We start from the raw sequence: 20,220 nt of genomic DNA, 5'->3' as shown, positions 1-20,220 counted from the left end.
AAAAAGAAAGAAGGGAAGAGGGAACCTCTATGTTGAATATACCTGACTTCCAGATATCCCTTTTCACTTGGCATAGCTTCTGGCATTCACCTATGCTTGCAGCTTGATCTTTCAGGCTGCTTTTTGTTAGAAAAGAAATAATTTCGGGGCTGATTTTTATTTAAAGGAAAACCTTGCTGAGGACTCCCTTACTCTCACTAACTGCCTACATAATTTCTTTTTAACTCCTATTATCACTTGTTTGCCAGAATTTATTTCAAAACTTTTTAGAAATAGTTTTGAGTTTGGGATGGCAGTGGAGTTCTGGGACAGTATCAGTCTTGAACAATAATCCAATTTCAGGGATTAAGATTATTTAAATGAAGTTCACCTGCAATAGCTGTGCTCACCTTGTTGCTGTCAGTGGACTCTTCTATTGTATATTTCTTTATGTTCAGAACCAAGCTTGGAGGGAATGTCACGAAGTAGACCCATTTGGCAGGCCTTTGACTTTCATAGATGATTTTCTAGTTCCATCTATCAAAAACACCACTTAATTTCTTAGCACCCTACCTCCTGCTTCCTAGAATCACCAGATACCTCTAGGCCTAAATGCCCAGCTGAAATGTCTGGATTTCCTTATTCTTTCGGATTCTGACTTTGTAACTCAGTACCTTCAAGCAGCATTTTACAAAAATACTGTCTTCGATTTTCCTAGTTGTTCTCATTAGTGGAAATCAGATTGATCTGATTTCCCCAGCCTGCCATTATTGAAAATAGAAAATACGTTTCCTTATTACTTATTTAACCATTTCTAGGTGATACATTTTTTGAGATATAACATGCAGAGTATGTTAAAAAGCCACGTAGTATGTGCTCCTTAAGAAAAATACTTATCTTAAAGTGATTTTACAGTTATTTCATTAAGTCACTTTCTCTGAAAGTGTAATCATTACTCTTTTACTCTTTCTGATGACAACTTCCCTTGTGGCTTCATAGAGGTTATTAACCACTTTGTTATATAGAAGGATTAATTATTAATTTTTTTGTCTTAAATTTTTTGTCTCACTGCAATTGTGAGGATAAATATATTCATTGCATATGCACTTGGAGCTCCTTAGAGGAAATAATCTTTTTTACATTTTCTGCATTTCCAAATACAACTTGCATAATATTAACGTTTTTTCCTTTGATTTTCCAAGTAATTTGACTTTTCTCATAAAGAATATCAGAACCATTAATTTTTTATGGTAGTGAAAAAGGAAAAACATTAATATTGAAATTGTTCAAATGAGATTATTTGACACATTTATAACATCTTGGTCCATATTTTCTAGTTCCCTCATTACGGTCTTATTTTCATGTGTGTTAACCCCAGTGTGGTCAATTGATTTAATAAAAATGCCCCTGTTTTCTCTTGTTATCTGATAACTTCTTAATGACAACTAACAGCTTTTGTGAGAGCAGCACCATTAGCACTAATGGATAGGGAGGCCACCTGATATGGCATGGGAAAGGTTAAAGATGACTAGTGACCCCTCGGCAAATCTGCTTGCAGCAGAACAGAGTAAGTACCGTGCTCATTTGAATTATAGGTCATAACGGATTTTCTCACACTTTCGTTATAGTCTCTGATGTTCAGCTGTCTTCTAGCTCCAGTTTAGTTATGTGAGTACTCGTGTGAAGATTCATCAGTGATTTAATGAACATTTTTATGTAGATAACTCAGATTGTGAGGACACTCAGTCTAATTTTTCATCTCCTTTTGGCCAGGTTATACTTCTCTAGTCCTAATTTTTGCTGAGGCTTTATAATTTTTCATATATATTTGAGAAAACAGATATATACATACTCTGTCTACTAAAATTAATTGGAGAGACAGATTACTGTGAGGTGATTTAGATTTCTGTTCAATAACATTATCAGGTAACTTCTGGACACTAGTGCCTATAGATGTGCTTGATGCTAACATGGAAACAAATTTACTCTAAAAGCAAGAGTCTTTACAAATGCAGAAAACTTTCAGCACTTTTCTCTAACCCCCCAACTCCTTGCATGGTTAATGGATTATGATAAATAGTAGTATCTTGTAACTTGCTATACAGATTGCAGATGTGATGACTTAAATTTTGAGTTTAGATTTTTGTCCACTACTAAGACAACTCCATCAATAGTCATGTTTTTTTTTTCTTCCCCCAGGGAAATATCAAACACTCTTCATGTAATATGAGCCATTGACTATGAAATATACTACCGTCTTCTCTTTGTGGATTCTTTTCCTGGTTGTTTTATGTTAACTTTTACTGTTGTGGTTTGCTTTGGTACACATTACTTTCCACTTTTTATGTGCTCTAGTTCTTTTAGTTTTATTCCTTTTCATTGGTATAAGAGCATGAAATAATAGGCTCAGGGGCAAATGGGGAGGATATACAACCAAAGACTTTAAAACTAAAAGGCATTCCTTTGATAAAGGGATAGCTGCATTTAAGTGGGAGCATCTCCATTAGCATTAATGGAGTGAGTACATCAACTGAGGCATCTCAGAGGTTAATCAGGCTTCCTGGCCTGCTCTTGACATCAATACACTGTGGCGCCTCATTCTGTTGGTCCTTCAGAGGCTTACTTGACAACACTCTAACAGAATTTGTATAAGTCATTTCTTGTGAATTATTGAAAGAAACGTTTGGCTGATAATTGAGGAACGCTAATGTGTTTTATAATCACTGGAGTTTGAATTTTTAGCACTAAACAAAACAGTTACAATTGATTTGTGGCTTTCTCTTGGTTTTAGTCTGCTGTTAAGTTATATCTTTTTGTTTGAATTCAGCAGATGGCTTTGCTGGTCATTTTTATTTAAGTATTTATTAGTTCATTATTATGGATTTTAATTTTTCCTCTTTTCCACCCATCAGACATCTGTGTTTTGTATTCATTAACTGTGAGATCACAAATAGTAACAGAAATAGATTACAAGGCAGTACAGGATAGTGTAAAAATCAGGCCCTGGAGATAGATGGTCCCAGTTTTGAATTCTGACTTTGTCATTGGGTAACTGTTTGAGCTTCCATTTTACATGACTTCCCTAGCCTTGATTTTCTCTTTCATAAAATTGAAGTATCTGAGGAAATCTGTCAACGTAGTCTATGTTAAGTGCCTTCACCAGTCCCTAGTCCATAGAAAAACCACCGTGAAACATAGCAAAATAAAATAACGCATCTATTATTAGTGCTAGTTTTATGGTATTTTAATAGAACATTTCTTTGGAAAATACTTCTCCCCTTTTCAGTTTTAATCTAATTACTGCTTAAATCACATTTAGACCTCTATACACAACTGTCTTTGTGTATTATTTATGAATTTAAATTTGAAATACCATGTATATAATAGTTTATATTTTCAAATGTAGCAATAGCATGTGCCAGAATTAGGTGAGAATTTTTTTTCATAATTGTTTTAGAAAAGATAGTCACCTCATTGAAGATTAATTTGAAATATTTTAATGAAACTTTTTTTCTAACAACATGAGAATTGGAAAAATGTACCTATATTATTTAAAATGTAGTTTTTGATATATTTAAGTATTCTGGGGTGCCTGTTTTGGTTCTACTGATGATACCCTTCTTCAGCAATGTGTGACTCCCATATATTTGTCTTTATTTTAGTTTTCTTCCTTTCATTTTTTTTCTATAGACTCAAACTTGAAGCTTTCTTCCTTTCAGATGAAAAAACTTGTTATTTAGAAAAATGTTTCTGTTAATGCATATGAGGATAATCAGAGGATATTTACGTAGAAGAAAAAATATTTCATGAGTTAGTTTTAGTTACATGTTTTGAATGAAATGGAGCTAAAATATAATTATAAACATCTTAAGTTATCTTTAATTGAAATAATATAGTAGGAGCACCACATTTAATTGTTTTCTGTTACCAGATAGAAAATAACTCTCTTAACTAATTTAGTATGACACTTCATTCATCCAGTAATTAATATCTTAGACACAGACTGTGTTTCCCATATACCAAATCTTTGTATACAGTATTATAACACCAGCATATTTATATATTTGCTTTGGAAGCGCGTTCTTTTCCACATAGATATTCTACCAATGTCTCAGTCTTTTTCATACTAGAAAACAGATATACAATTAAATTTATAATATTTCAAAAAATCGATCATTTCATAGTTTCTGCTTCTTTCTATGTCATTGATTTTAAGATGTATACATTAAGAGGAGGGAATGAAAGAAACATCTTTTATAAAAATGTAATTGCACCCTTATGTAAAACAGAGCTCTTTAATTTTTTTAACTATGGCTTTATCCCTGCCATGATGACTTTAGAGACTTTACTGATGCCATTCCCTCAAACTAATACTGATATTCTAATTAAAATTCAAGATAATTAAAAGTCAGACTGAATGTCTGTGACAGTTTACTGCTATGTAAAAGATTGTAAGAGAATAAAGAATTTAACATAATGATTAGGAAAATTAATAAAATGCATATTTCTATGTAGAATCCAAATACTGATGTGAAGTCATACATTTTACCTTTCATTGTACAGACACTGAAAAGTGGCCTGACAATGGTGGGGAAAGTGGTGACTCAGCTGACAGGCACGCTACCTTCAGGTGTGACAGAAGATGACGTTGCCATCCACAGTAATTCGCGGCGGAGTCCTTTGGTCCCAGGCATCATCACAGTTATTGACACCGAAACTGTTGGAGAGGGCCAGGTAAGAAGAACTTTTGGTGTACACAATGTGTGTTACTTGCAAAGATGGGGCTAAGATCAAGATTAGTCAAAATGTGTTTGGCCTCGGAGATGATCAATTTGGAATTTGAGGAATTGAGATTATTTCAAATGAAGTTTTTCTTTAAAAATGGTTAGTAACATGTTAGAACCTGCTATTTTGAACATTATTAATGTATCAAATCTGAAGGTAAAGTCCAGGTTCTAAGAGATTCTCTAATCTGTGAGGACATTTGTTTCATAAATAAATAATTATGTAACATTTAATAGTGTTCTCTTCATAATATTCTTTTTTTCTTAACTTGCCACCCCAGAGACTCTATTATTGTTTCTTTTTTGTGTGTGTAATAACATTTGTCATAACCCAAATTATAAGATTAAGAAATTACTTTTTCTTTCTTTCTTTTTTTTTTTTTTCTGAGATGTCACCCAGGCTGGAGTGTGATGGTGAGATCTCGGCTCACTGCAACCTCCGCCTCTTGGGTTCAACCGATTCTCCTGCGTCAACCTTCCGAGTAGCTGGGATTATAGGCACATGCCACCACGCCCAGCTAATTTTTGTATTTTTATTGTTTATTTATTGAGACAGAGTCTGGCTTTGTCGCCCAGGCTAGAGTGCAGTGGCACAATCTTGGCTCACTGCAACTTCCACCTCCTGGGTTCAAGCAGTTCTTCTACCTCAGATTTCTGAGTAGCTGGGATATAGGTGTGCGCCACCATGCCCAGCTACTTTTTGTATTTTTTTAGTAGAGTCAGGTTTCTCCATGTTGGCCAGGCTGGTCTCGAACTCCTGACCTCAAGTGATTGGCCCGTCTTAGCCTCCCAAAGTGCTGGGATTACAGGTGTGAGCCACCATGCCCAGCCTTAATTTTTGTATTTTTAGTAGAGACGAGACGTGGTTTCACTGTGTTGGCCTGGCTGGTCTTGATCTCCTGGCTCAGGTGATATGCCCGCCTTGGCCTCCCAAAATGCTGGGATTACAGGCATGAGCCACTGCTCCCAGCCATATAAATTTCTTTTTAAAGGCAGGACCATACCTGTTTGGAGGAATTTATTAAAAAAATTAATTAATAATTGCAACTTACATAATTTACTAAGTAGTATGAGAATTTATAACAGATGTTTTCTTATCAATATAAAATATGTGAAATCTTAAAGTGGCATATCAGAATACATATGTGGCAATAGCTTATTATAAAATCTTGTATCTTCAGATACAATGTACTATAATGTTAATCTAGCTTTAGAAACATTTACAATGAGTGATTATAAGCATGGAAATACATGTTATATCTGCATATAAATCTTGCTGGTAAGATAGCATTTGGGTCGTGTTTTTCCTCCATGCACTCATGAACTCTATTTTCTTTTGTGTCATAGTCTTCACTTTAAATATATGTTTCTTAAAGGAACGTAATTTTTTTTATTCTGATAGTGTGTGATCACTGATATAAAAATACAATCTAGAATCAATTCCTAGAATGAGATAGGAGTGGGACAGTATTCGTGAAATAAAATTCCTTTTAGTTTTTATATAGAATATATATTTAATTCTGTATTCAGAACACAATGCTTAGAAACTATGTGAGCTGTTAAGGTATTAGCCTTAAATATTGCATATGTTTTAAGAAAATCTGTTTCCAGTATATATGGGTTGATGTCTTCATGAAAAATTACACTTGGCAGCTGCTTATGTGCTAGTTCCTATAGTAAGATTAACAGCATTTCAAGAACATTTTTCTGCAATTGAAACAAAAAAACTTTGAAATTCTGGATTATTAAATTTGGCTCTTGTATTTTACTTGAAATCTGAATACTAATTCTCTGCCTCTCCTGTCTTAACTTTGTGGTTAGCCAAATATGTTACAGATTTGTATTTTTTTAATGAAGTGCTAGAAAACTTTTCAGTTGACTGTAATGACCTTGTGTTAATTAGTTGATGTGGATACACACAAATGTTCTCTTTTTTAATTGAAATGAAAAGTATAAACCTTTAGTGTTGTGTTAGAGTAAAAAAATTCCTTTTGTTCTTTGATTTTTTGATTTTTAATTAATTCACCTACAAGGCCACCCACATTTATTGGGTAGTAACAAGTCTCCTCAACATTGTCTAGGACCATACATCTGTTAAAGATCTAGCATTTGTTGATGGAGAGATTTGGGGTTATTTCACAATAGAAACTGTTATCTCGGTATTTTTGATGAAATAGAGGTGTAATTCATATATTTATTTTGTTAAATGGAAGTATGGGGACATATAATTATATAAAACATAACATTTAGGCCTTATGTTTTAAAATGTGGTTTAATTTTTTCTTCAAGTTCATTAACTTTTATGACCTTTAAAAGGAAGTCTTAGTTTTGTAGTATGGAAATGTACTGTAGACTGGAGAGTTGCAAAAGTTCATTTGTCTATGATAAATGCATTGATAACACTTGAAACAAGTATGTTTATTAAGAAGAATCATAGAAATGTTAACTTTTAAAAGTTAAGAATCTTAAATATTGTTCAACATGGAACATTCTACCTTTTCTGTTATTGGTTGGTAGCCCCAATCTTCCACTTATGACATATTCTGAAATTTTAGCTTGATTAAAAAATTCTGTTAGAGGACAGGAAAGAAATTGATTTTCAATAAAAGGTAAATTAGTATGTACATTTTTTAAAAAATTATAATTTTTAAAGCAACAAGATTTGTGCAGTATAATACTGTCTTTTAATTAACATGAATCTGTTTTTTGTCAATAAAATGTTTTTGTCTCTGATATATAGTTCAGTTGGAGTAGAGGCTGTTTTTAGATTATACTGGATTGTATTAAAACTGCAGTGGTTAATGTCTTAGATTTATCGCTTTTAGCCCCTTCCGCTGATGTTTAGCCTAAACTGTAATGTTTTTCCTTTTCCAAATACAACTCAGATTTTATGTGAAAAGCTGACAATACATTGACTTTTGCTGTTTAAATCCCTTGAGCCTTTAATAATGATATATTTTTTGTGTTTACAATGTTAGTATATAAAATCGGATTCAGCATCCTTCTGTTGCCATATTGATTAGTTTGATTTTATGGTGATGGGATCATTGTGTGTTAACTGCATTAAGGAGGAATGGATTTGGTTGACTTTGCATCCATTTTTATCTGTGTTACTTTCATGTTTTATTTAAAAGCATTTCTTGACCAGAATAAGTTAAGTGGTATAATTTGCTTTTTACACGTTTATATAATTGAAGTTAGCAATGTGGCAAAATCTCTAATGGAAATAAAATGCTTCATAATGATGACATAAATCTGAGCTATTTATTTCCTGGAGAACAAGTGTTAATAATAATAATGTAATAGCTTCTGAGATGTTTTGTTCATGTGATGAAGGCTTATCCACCTTGTATCAATTCGTGTGCTCTGCTTTGTTTAATGTAGTCAGGTTGTTAATACAGACTTAAGAGTTCATCCTACTTTGATAAGTGGTGAGTAAAGATTATATGTTTTAGGAAAATTATACTGGAATATCTCTGACATTAATGGTTTAATGTTTTAGGCTAGGTGATGATGTAATGGAGAAGATTCTTCCAAAAGTATCTGGTTGTTTATATTTGTGAAGTCCCTAAAGAGAACATTCAAAGAATCTTAGGTAGTAGTAAGATTAATGTGTCTTTTTGCTGGATGGCTTCTGTCTTTATTATTGCCATCAAATGGAATACTCAATGCTAATTGTGTTGGAAGGAAGCATACAGGGTGTAGGGTTATAATATACGAAAGGAAAGGGAATCTTGTAGATAAAGTTTAAAGTAGAAAAATGGGCAAAAGATAGAAATAAATATTTCACAGAAAAATTAAAATACAGTTGACCATTGAACAACATGGGTTTGAACTGTGCAGGTCTACTTATATGTGGATTTTCTCTGTCACTACCAGCCCTTAGACAGCAAGACCAACTCCTTCTCTTCCTCCCTTTCTTCCTCCTCCTCAGCCTACTCATGGTGAAGACAATGAAGATGAAGACCTTTATAATTGATTTACTTCCACTTGATGGACAGTAAATATATTTTCTCTTACTTTATTATAAGAATATAATCTATAATACATATATGAAATATGTGTTAATTGACAATTTTGGTCATCAGTTAGGCTTCCAGTCAGTAGTAGGCTATTAATAGTTAAGTATTGGAGGAGCGAAAGTCATATGCAGATTTTCAGCTATTCAGGGGGTCAGCACTTGTAAACATGAGTTGTTCAAAGGTCAACTATACATATAAATGTTATAAAATATACTCATAACTTCACTTGTGATTAATATAAGAGAGCTGCAAATTAAAACTGAGATACCATTTTTAACTTATCAGAAACTGAGCCACTCAAAAGCTTGCAATATATTCTATATTTTTAACTTTTAATTTAGAAGTAATTATAGACTCACAGTGAGTTGCACATGCCTTTCATCTTACTTCCTTCAGCTTAACCTGAATGATGATGTATTTTGTAGCTATAGTATAGTACCAAAACAAGAAAATTTTCTGAGTGATGTGGGTTAAGAAAAAAAAAAAAAAACTCAGAAAATGGACAATGATACACTCCGATAACTAGGCTACAGGTCTTATTCAGTTTTCTCTATTTGTTTAACCTGCATTCATTGGTGTGTTTATGTGGGCATGTATAGGTCTGTGAAATTTTATCCCATATGTACATTCATGTAACCCCCACCACAGTTAAGATACAGAACTGTTCTAAACTGTTTCATCAACACATAACTTCTTTGTATTTCATGACCATCTCTCATCCCACCCCATCCCTTTTTCCTGATAACCACTAATCTGTTTTCCATCTGTATAGTTTATGACTCTGACAATGATATGCAAATTGAATCATATATTACGTAATATTTTAAGATGGACTTTTTACACTAAATGTATTGTCTTTGAAGTCCATTCAGGTTGCAGCATGTAATTTGTTCTTTTTTTCTTTTTTTCTTTTTTTTTTTTTGAGACGGAGTCTCACTCTGTCGCCCAGGCTAGAGTGCAGTGGCACGATCTTGGCTCGCTGCAAGCTCTGCCTCCTGGGTTCGTGCCATTCTCCTGCCTCAGCCTCCCGAGTAGCTGGGACTACAGGTGCCCGCCACCAAACCTGGCTAATTTTGTGTATTTTTTAGTAGAGACGGGGTTTCACCATGTAAGCCAGGATGGTCTCAATCTCGTGATCTTGTGATCTGCCCACCTTGGCCTCCCAAAGTGCTGGGATTACAGGTGTGAACCACCGCGCCCAGCCGTAGTTTGTACTTTTCAATCACTCTGTTGTATTCCATTGTACGAATATGTCAGTTTGTTCAATTATTCACCCCTTGAAGGACATTTGCATTGTTTCTAGCATTTTTCTATTATGAATAAAGCTGTCATGATCATTTGTGTACAGGTTTTTAATGCGGATATGTTTTCATTTCTCTGTAAATGCCCAAGAGTATTGCTGAGTTGTATAAGTGCACTTTTAGAAAGGAAATGCGCAACTATTTTCCAAAGTGCCTGTGCTGTTTTGTATTCCCACCAGCACTGTATGATAGATAGTGGATTACCCAACTGCATCCGTGGAAGCCGAAGAAAGTGGTACAGTATCTTTAAAGTACTGAAATAAATGAACTGGTAGCCCCAAATTCCATTTGTAGTGAAAGTATACTTCAGAAATGAAAGGAAAATAAAGGCATTCTTAGAAAAAAGGAAAATTAAGAGAACCTATCACTCACAGATCAACTCTTAAAAATGGCAAAAAGAAGTTTTCCAAGGAAATGACAATAAAAGAAGGCTTAGAACTTCAAAAATGAAAGAACAACAATGGGGTGAGTAAAAATAAAGGTATATGTAAGATATCCTTCTCAATGAATTTATAAGATTATATTTGATGATTTCATTAGAAATTGTAACATCATCTGATGTGTAGTGATTGATGTATGTGTAAGAAATACTTAATATTTTATATTTTTAAAAATGGGTACATAAATTGAACCTTTTAAAAATCAAAATTTGTGCTACAGTGGACACGATCAAGAAAATGAAAAGCCAACTCACAGAAGGGGAGAAAATGTTTGTAAATCATATTTTTGATAAGGTACCAGTATTCACAATATATAAAGAACTCTTACAACTCAAAATAAAAGACTACCTAATTTTCTTTCTTTTTTTTTTTGAGACAGAGTCTCGCTCTGCCACCCAGGCTGGAGTGCAGTGGCCGGATCTCAGCTCACTGCAAGCTCCGCCTCCCAGGTTTACGCCATTCTTCTGCCTCAGCCTCCCGAGTTACTGGGACTACAGGCACCCGCCACCTCGCCCAGCTAATTTTTTGTATTTTTTTTTTTTTTTTTTAGTAGAGACAGGGTTTCACCGTGTTAGCCAGGATGGTCTCGATCTCTTGACCTCGTGATCCGCCCATCTCGGCCTCCCAAAGTGCTGGGATTACAGGCTTGAGCCACCGCGCCCGGCCAGGACTACCTAATTTTCAATGAGCAATGGATTTGAATAAACATTTCTTTGAAAAAGATATACCTGTGGCTGATAAGCAGAAATTGGGACCGTTCTAACCTGCTGGTCAGAATTGTGCATTCGCTTTGTAAAAGAGTTTCAAAGTTCTTCCCAAAATGTTAAACAGAGTTATATGACTAATATATATCCACGATAAAACTCTGAATATTTGCAGCATTGTTTGCAATAGCCAAAAAGTAGAAACAATCTAAATATTCATCAACTGATGAATGGGTGGATAAATAAAATGTGGTATATGCAAACAATATAATATTATTTAGCAATATAAAATATACATTTTAGTGGCATTAAGTACATTTGTAATGTTATGTAATTATCAGTACAGGTACTATCACTTTCCAAAACTTTTTCACCATCTGAAACTGAAAGTCTCTGCCCATTAAACAATAACTTTGCAGTACTGTTTCCCAGGCCCTGGTAACCAGCATTCTACTTTCTGTGTTTGAATTTGCCTGTTTCTAGGTGCATCACATAGTGCAATCCTAAAATATTCGTCCTTTTGTGTCTGGTTTATTTCACTTAGCATAATATTTTCAAGGTTCATACCTGTCGTAACATATATCAGAATGTCATACTTTTTAAAGGCTCCATAATATTCCATTGAATGTGTATACTGCATTTTGTTTATTTATTAATTGATGGACATTTGGCTTACTTCTCTCTTTTGCCAATTTTTTTTTTTTTTTTTTTTTGAGATGGAGTCTCACTCTGTTACCAAGGCTGGAGTGCAATGGCGCAATGTTGGCCGACTGCAACTGCTGCCTCCTGCGTTCAAGCGATTCTCTTGCCCCAGCCTCCCAAGTAGCTGGATTATAGGCACCTATCACCATGTCTGGCTAATTCTTGTATTTTTTTGTAGAGACACGGTTTCGCCATGTTGGCTAGACTGGTCTCGAACTCCTGACCTCAAGTGATCTGCCTGCCTTGGTCTCCCAAAGTGCTGGGATTACAAGCATGAGCACTCGTGCCCCGCCACCTTGAATAATGCTTATGTGAACATTGGTATACGTGTTTCTAATTGAGTCTCTATTTGTAATACTTTTGGTTATGTACCTAAAAATCAAATTGCTGGATCATATGGTAATTCTATATTTGAATTTTTTGAGGAATTACCAAACTATTTTTCACAGTGGCTGGACCATTTTACATTCGACCAGCGAATGTCCAATGATGGATAAGGGTCTCAATTTCTTGTGTATCCTTACCCCAACACTAGTTATTTTTCTTTTTTAAAATAATGACCATCCTAATGAGTGTAAAGTAGTATCTCATCATGGTTTTAATTTGCATTTACCTAAGGAATAGTGATGTTAAGCCTCTTTTCATTTGCTTATTGGCCATTTGGTTATTTTTTAAAAATTGATGCGTAATATTTGTACATATTTTTGGGGTACATGTGATATTTTGTTATATGCATAGAATGTTTAATCATCAAATCAGGATATTTAGGATATATATCACCATGAGCACTTAGCATTTCTATGTGTAGAGAACGTTTCAAGTCCTCACTACTAACTGTTTTTAAATGTGCCATGTATTGTTGTTAACTATTGTCACTCTACTATGGAATGTTAGAACTTATTCCTGGCCGGGCGCGGTGGCTCAAGCCTCTAATCCCAGCACTTTGGGAGGCCGAGACGGGCGGATCATGAGGTCAGGAGATCGAGACCATCCTGGCTGACACTGTGAAACCCCGTCTCTACTAAAAAATACAAAAAACTAGCCGGGCGAGGTGGCGGGCGCCTGTAGTCCCAGCTACTCGGGAGGCTGAGGCAGGAGAATGGCGTAAACCCGGGAGGCAGAGCTTGCAGTGAGCTGAGATCCAGCCACTGCACTCCAGCCCGGGCGACAGAGCGAGACTCCGTCTCAAAAAAAAAAAAAAAAAAAAAAAAAAAAAAACAAAAAAAAAACTTATTCCTTTTATCTAAGTGTATATTTGTACCCAACCTGTCTGTCTTCATTCTTTTTTCCTTTTTCTTTTATCTGACTGGATTAGTTTGAAAGACCTGTCTGTCAAACTGAAATCTCTTTCTTCTGTTTTGCCTAGTCTATGATTGAAGCTTCTCAATTTGTTTCTTTTTTTTTTTCAGATGGAGTCTTGCTCTGTCACCCAGGCTGCCGTGCAGTGGCACGATCTCAGCTCACTGCAAGCTCCGCTTCCTGGGTTTACACCATTCTCCTGCCTCAGCCTCCCGAGTAGCTGGGACTACAGGTGCCCGCCACCACGCCCAGCTAATTTTGTGTATTTTTTAGTAGAGACGGGGTTTCACTGTGTTAGCCAGGATGGTCTCGATCTCCTGACCTCATGATTCACTCACCCTGGCCTCCCAAAGTGCTGGGATTACAGGCGTGAGCCACTGCGCCCAGCCTCACTTGTATTTTTATGTCATTCATTGAGTTTGAGGATTTCTGTTTGGTTCTTTCTTAGGAGATCTATCTCTTTCGTGAATTTCTTTTTCATATCCTGAATCATTTTCTTATTTCTTTGTAATGTTGTCTGTGTCTGCTTGTATCTCACTGGGCTTCTTTAATATCAGTATTTTGAATTCTTTTCAGGCATTTTATATATTTTTTAGGGGGGTTAAAACCTATTGTTGGAGAATTGTGTTTCCTTGGAGGTGTCGTATTTCCTTGCTTTTTCATGTTTCTTGTATCCTTTCATTGATATCTGTGCATCAGGTGTAACACTTCTAATTTTTTCTTTCTTGAGACGAAGTCTCACTCTGTTGCCAGGTTGGAGTGATGCAGTGGTGCAGTCTCAGTTCACTGCAACCTCCGCCTCCCGGGTTCAAGCGATTCTCCGGCCTCAGCCTCCCAAGTATCTGGGACTACAGGTGTGCGCCGCCACGCCCAGCTAATTTTTGTATTTTTAGTAGAGACGAGGTTTCACCATGTTGGCCAGGATGGTCTCGATCTCTTGAGCTCCTGATCCACCCACCTCGGCCTCCCAAATTGCTGGGATTGCGCACTTCTAATTTTTAAAATTGGCTTTCACAGGGGAAGGCTTTTCCCTGTTTTTTTTTGTTTTGTTTTGTTTTTTGAGGAAATAATGAGAAGTTATTTTTAAATTGGTAATACATAGGAAGATGATAAATCAAAGGAGTAGGTAGCAGATGCAGGTATATTCAATCAATGAGCTGTATTTTACTGGAATTTAATCAATATTAACCTGAAATAGATGACCAGTTAATATGCATATTGTAGTCCCTCCAACTACCACTAAGAAATTACTCAGAAAAAGTAACAGAGGACTTAAAATATTAATGCTAAAAATATTTTCTAAACACAGAAGAAGAAGATTGGAGGAACAACAAATACCTAAGACATATAAACATACATAGCAAAATGGCAAACTTAAAATCCAGTTATACCAACAATGTGTTAATGGTAAATGTGTCAGACCCAAATTGTTTCAGATTCAAAGACCACTTGTTTGAAAATAAAAGGATGGTAAAAAGTATGTCACATGCTTTAAAATTTTAATGTAAGACCTCAAACTGTAAAATCATAGTAGAAAACCTAGGAAATGCCCTTTTTGACATCTGCTTTAGTAAAGAATTTTTGGCTGAGTCCCCAAAAGCAATTGCAACAAAAAACAAATATTGACAAGTGACACCTGATTAAACTAAAGAGATTCTGCACAGCAAAAGAAACTATCAACAGAGCAGACAGACAACTACTGAATGGGAGAAAATATTTGCAAATGATTTATCTGATAAAGCTCTTAATATCCAGCATCTATAAGGAACTTAGCAAGTAAAGAACAAATAACTCCATTAAAAATGGGCAAAGAACACAGACATTTGTTAAAAGAAGACATACGTGTGGGCCAACAAACATATGGAAAAATGCTCATCATCTCTCACCATCAGGGAAATGCTAATCAAAACCACATGAGATGCCATCTTAACACCAGTCAGAATGGCTGTTATTAAAAGTCCAAAAACCGGCTGGCCGCGGTGGCCCAAAGCTGGTAATCCCGGCACTTTGGGAGCGACCCGAAGATGGGCCGGATCACAAGGTCAGAGATCGAGACGCATCTGGGCAACACGGTGAAACCCCCGTCCTACTAAAAAAAATACAAAAAACTTAGCCGGCGCGAGGTGCGGGCGCCCTGATCCCAGCCTACTCGGGAGGCTGAGGCAGGAAGAAATGGTGGGGTAAAACCCAGGAAGCGGAGCTTGCAGTGAAGCTGAGATCCCGGCCAACTGCAGTCCAGCCCTGGGAGAAGAGCGAGACCCGTTCTCTCAAAAAAAAAAAAAAAAAATCAAAAACCAGCTGGGCCTGGTGGTTCATGCCTGTAATCCCAGCACTTTGGGAGGCCAAGGCGGGCAGATCACGAGGTCAGGAGATCGAGACCATCCTGGCGAACACAGTGAAATCCCATCTCTACTAAAACACGAAAATTAGCTGGGCATGGTGGCAGGTGCCCATAGTCCCAGCTACTCGGGAGGCTGAGGCAGGAGAATCGTTTGAACCCAGGAGGCAGAGATTGCAGTGAGCCGAGATCATGCCACTGTACTCCGGCCTGGGTGACAGAGCAAGACTCCATCTCAAACAACAACAACAACAACAACAACAACAACAACAACAACAACAACAGATGCTGGTGGGGCTGTGGAGAAAAGGGAACACGTATACACTGCTGGTGGGTGTCTGAATTAGTTCAGCCACTGTGGAAAGCAGTTTGGAGACTTCTCAAAGAACTTAAACAGAGCTACCATTTGACCCAGCAATCCCACTAATGGGTATATACCCACAGGAAAATAAATGGCTCTACCAAAAAGAGACATGTACTTGTATATTAATCACCATGCTATTAACAATAGCAAAGATATGGAATCAGCCTAACTCCCCACCAGCAGTGGATTGAATAAAGGAAATGTGTTATACATACACCATGGAATACTACACAGTCATAAAAAGAATGAAATCACGTCCTTTACAGCAACATGTATGGAGCTAGAGGCCAGAATCTTCAGCAAATTAATGGAGAAGTGAAAAACCAAATACCCCATGTTCTCACTTATAAGTGGGAGCTAAACATTGACCATACATGGACATAAACATGGAAACTATTAACAGACACTACAGACTACTTGAATGGGGAGGGAGGAAGTAGGAGTATGGGTTCCTCCTGGGTACTATGCTCACTACCTGGGTGCAATATACCCATGTAACAAACCTGCACATTCACCCCTTGTATCTGAAAGTTGAAATTTAAAAAATATATCATGTAAACAATAAACATAATAGAATTAGAGTGGCCATGGTAATATTAAAGACTTTACATCAAGAAGTATTACTGGAGTAAAAGAGAGACATTTCATTCACGATAAAAGGGTCAATATAATAAAACAATTGTTAATACACAACAGATAAAACTTTTTTCTTTTTTTTTCTCAGTGATACTTGTTCTGGAAAAACACTATTAATATGTATAATTAATAAAACAATTATTAGCATGTAAATACCTAACAATGCAGTGCCTAAAAACATTGAACAAAATATAACAAAATTGAAAGAAGAAATTGCAGCTCTGTTTTTTTTTTTTTTTTTTTTTTTTTTTGAGACGGTTTCACTCTGTTTCCCAGGCTGGAGTGCAATGGTGCGATCTCGGCTCACTGCAACCTCCGCCTCCTTGGTTCAAGCGATTCTCCTGCCTCAGCCTCCTTAGTAAGTGGGATTACAGGCACGCGCCACCAGGCCTGACTAATTTTTGTATTTTTAGTAGAGACAGGGTTTCACCATGTTGGCCAGGCTGGTCTCAAACTCCTGACCTCGTGATCTGCCTGCCTCAGCCTCCCAAAATGCTGAGATTACAGGCGTGAGCCACCGTGTCTGGCCCAATTTTAGCTCTATATTACAGCTCAAGATTTCAATAATTTATTCCTCATTAGTTGATAGGAGTAAGCACTCTGTAATTTTCCCCATGCATGTTAGTAAACATGTATGACTATTTCTCTATTAAAAAATAATTGATAGAACAATTAGATAGAAAATTAGACTTAGAAGACATGTTTAACACTATTTGCTAACTTGACCACCCCAAACTGCAGAATGCGCATTATTTTCAAAAACATCTGGGACATTCATTGTACATGCTAGAACAGATGCTTGGCCATGAAACAAATCTTAATAACTTTAAAAGGATTAAAGTCATGCGGAGTATTTCTCTAAGGACAATGGAAATCAATAACAAAATTCAATTTGGGGAATCTCCAAATATTTGGAAATAAAACGCACTTGTAAATAACTCATGGGTCAAAGAAAGAAGCTTAGGGACATTAGAAAATATTTTGAATTGAATGAAAATGAAAACAGAACATATAAAAATTTATGGAGTATGACTAAACTATGGTATTATATGGAAGAAAATTTATAGCTTTAGATGCTTATATTAGGAAAAGAAAATGGCCTGAAATTAATAATCTAAGTGTTTCCCTTAAAAGATGATAAAAAGAAGAGCAAATTATAACCAATGTAAGACAAATGAAGCAGATAATAAAGATCTGGGTAGAAGTTGATGGAACAGCAAACAGTGAAATATTGGAAAAGTCTAAAATTGGTTATTTGAAAAGATCAATATAATCAATGTATTTGTAGCTAGATTGAATTGGAGGTTCTAGCTAGAGCAATAAGGCATAAAGATCGGAGAAGATAACGTTCCCGACATTTTTATGGTGGCTTATTGTGATGGTTTTGATACTGTATAGCATGATTGAACTGTAAAGTTAAAATGGATAGCTTTTATGGTATGCGAGTTGTATCTTTGTAAAGCTTTCACACACACAAATTTCACACACACAAATCTCAGTGCTTAAGTACATTTTTTTTTGGGCTATATTTGCAAATATGTTGTAACTGATAAAATAACTGTTCTAGTCATTTACTGTGTATCTTTCAGGGCAGGAATAACATTTGGTTTATATTCAGAGCTCTTAGCAGAGTATTTTACACATAGTAGGACTTTAGTCTAACATGTATTTTTGAAAGAAAAAAAATAGCATCGTCATTGTAGGACAACGTCCAAGGTTACTTAAAATCAAATTTCTCTGTGTCTAAATACTGTGATCCAAAATTGGTGTAATAGGTTTGCTTTCTGAAATATTAGATAAGTAAAATAATTTTTATAAAGTTTGTGAACTTATAATGGGAAATTATATGGAATGTAAATTATATTTCAGTATAGCCTTAAAAAGAGGAGTAAAAGAAACTCCATTTGAGATACAGAGGTACCTATTCTAATGTACTTCTGCTTTTATGATTTGATAGTCGTTTCAAATAAGTTCTATTTCTCTCTATAAACTAGGAGTTGAAGAACACAACTTTCATACTATAATATGAAAATGTTACTGGATGATTTCTCTATATACCTGTTTGTTTATGGTTAACAAATTATGTTGTTTTCCCCTTGTTCTTATATTTCAATAATGGGCAAAAAATTGTGATTTTTCAGCAGATCCCATAATACAGTAAGACCTGTATTTCCTGTCCTTGGATAAAGCTCTAAGTGATTACATTTTGTAAAGAATTGAAAATAGTTGATTGTATCTTTTTTTTTTTTTTTTTTCCTCTGAACCTATACTTGAAGAAGTAATTGTTTCTGTCATCTACAGTCAAGTCATCTGACTCTTTTCAGAGTTTATATGACTGATGTGCTTGGGGGCATGTTATATCTCTTCCTCAATTCTAAAGTGGAATTCTCTCCTTATATTGGCAAGAATAATCTACTAGAGTGGAAACATGTTATTTGGTCAGTGGTATTGTGATGTACCTTCTTACAGTCTTCAAGCTCGGTTATTGGTGAGAAAATATTTACCTCCATTTGTCTTTATTTCTTTTGTGGAGGTGCTTGTGAGTGAGGATTCTGACAGTGATGGCATTGTGGCCCACTTCCCTGCCCATGAGAAGCCAGTGTGCTGCATGGCTTTTAATACAAGTGGTAAGTTCTCTCTCTGTTTTATTTTTTGTAGACCATTTATACAATGGGTTTTCCGGCCAAATATGGAATATGGAAAGTGACTTTTCTTCATGTATCAGTGTATATCAGAAAAGTTATTAAGGCATTATATTGAATAAGTGAATTTATAATAAAAATTTACTACCCCTCTAAAATCCCGCTAAAATTAGTTTTGTTCTCAATAAAGTAGCTATTAAACAGCAGCCATGTAAGCAATGCTGTTGGGTTACATTAATTTCTGTTTGTAATTACTCCAAGAACTTCAGTATTCCAAACTAGAATATTAATACATACGAGCAGTGTTTTTTTTGCAACTTGAAGTTTCTGTGTAACTTACAACACTTTGTAAGCTAATTTAATTTTCTCGTTTTTTTTTTAGTGGTGCTCTTTTTCTGTTTCTTCTTAAGGTTTACTCCACATTTTGTTATATCTTTTTAGTTCCTTTTAATATAGCATATGATTTGTACTCTTAATTTTCTTTTCACAATATCCAGAGTAATTGTCTTATTTAAATTCTGCATTTGCAAGATTTTTAAATTTTTATTTGATTTTACTATTTTTTGAAAGAAGATAAAGACAGAGTCTCACTATGCTGCCCAGGCTGATCCTGAACTCCTGGCCTCAAGCAATTCTCCTGCCTTAGCCTCCCAAAGTATTGCCACCATGCTTGGCTAGATTTTTTTCATTATGATAATGTTTTTGTATTTCTCTGTTCCCTGGATATCTATCTGTTTAACTGGAAGTTAAGTCTAGAGGTATAAACCCATTCAGGCTAAGGAGTGTGTGTTTGTTTGTTTGTTTCTAAACGTTGTCAGTATTGCTGTCTACATCATTTCATCCCAATAGGAGACACATTATTTTAGGTTGTCTCCCTATTTGTGGTGCTATATTTGATCACAGGAGTAAGGTAATGACTATCAAGTATCTACATAATTGGAAATAGGTTTTTCTTATGGATATTATCAAGTACTCTATAGTATGTCATTTTGACATTATTTCTGATACA

At 35.4% G+C, this 20,220-nt stretch overlaps 1 protein-coding gene across 1 annotated transcript in view; it reads left to right on the top strand.

The window, feature by feature from the left end:
- BCAS3 (BCAS3 microtubule associated cell migration factor) overlaps positions 1 to 20,220 on the top strand; it is a 749,063-nt gene that overhangs the window by 240,661 nt on the left and 488,182 nt on the right. Inside the window, exons 12-13 of the mRNA XM_017870817.1 lie at positions 4,543 to 4,713; positions 19,103 to 19,196. Coding sequence (XP_017726306.1) covers positions 4,543 to 4,713; positions 19,103 to 19,196 — 265 coding nt within the window. The remainder of the gene's footprint in view (positions 1 to 4,542; positions 4,714 to 19,102; positions 19,197 to 20,220) is intronic.

Source organism: Rhinopithecus bieti, unplaced genomic scaffold (assembly GCF_001698545.2).
Source record: "Rhinopithecus bieti isolate Rb0 unplaced genomic scaffold, ASM169854v2 scaffold_5497, whole genome shotgun sequence".
Lineage (NCBI taxonomy): Eukaryota > Metazoa > Chordata > Mammalia > Primates > Cercopithecidae > Rhinopithecus > Rhinopithecus bieti.
This window is presented reverse-complemented; position numbering and strand designations above follow the sequence as displayed.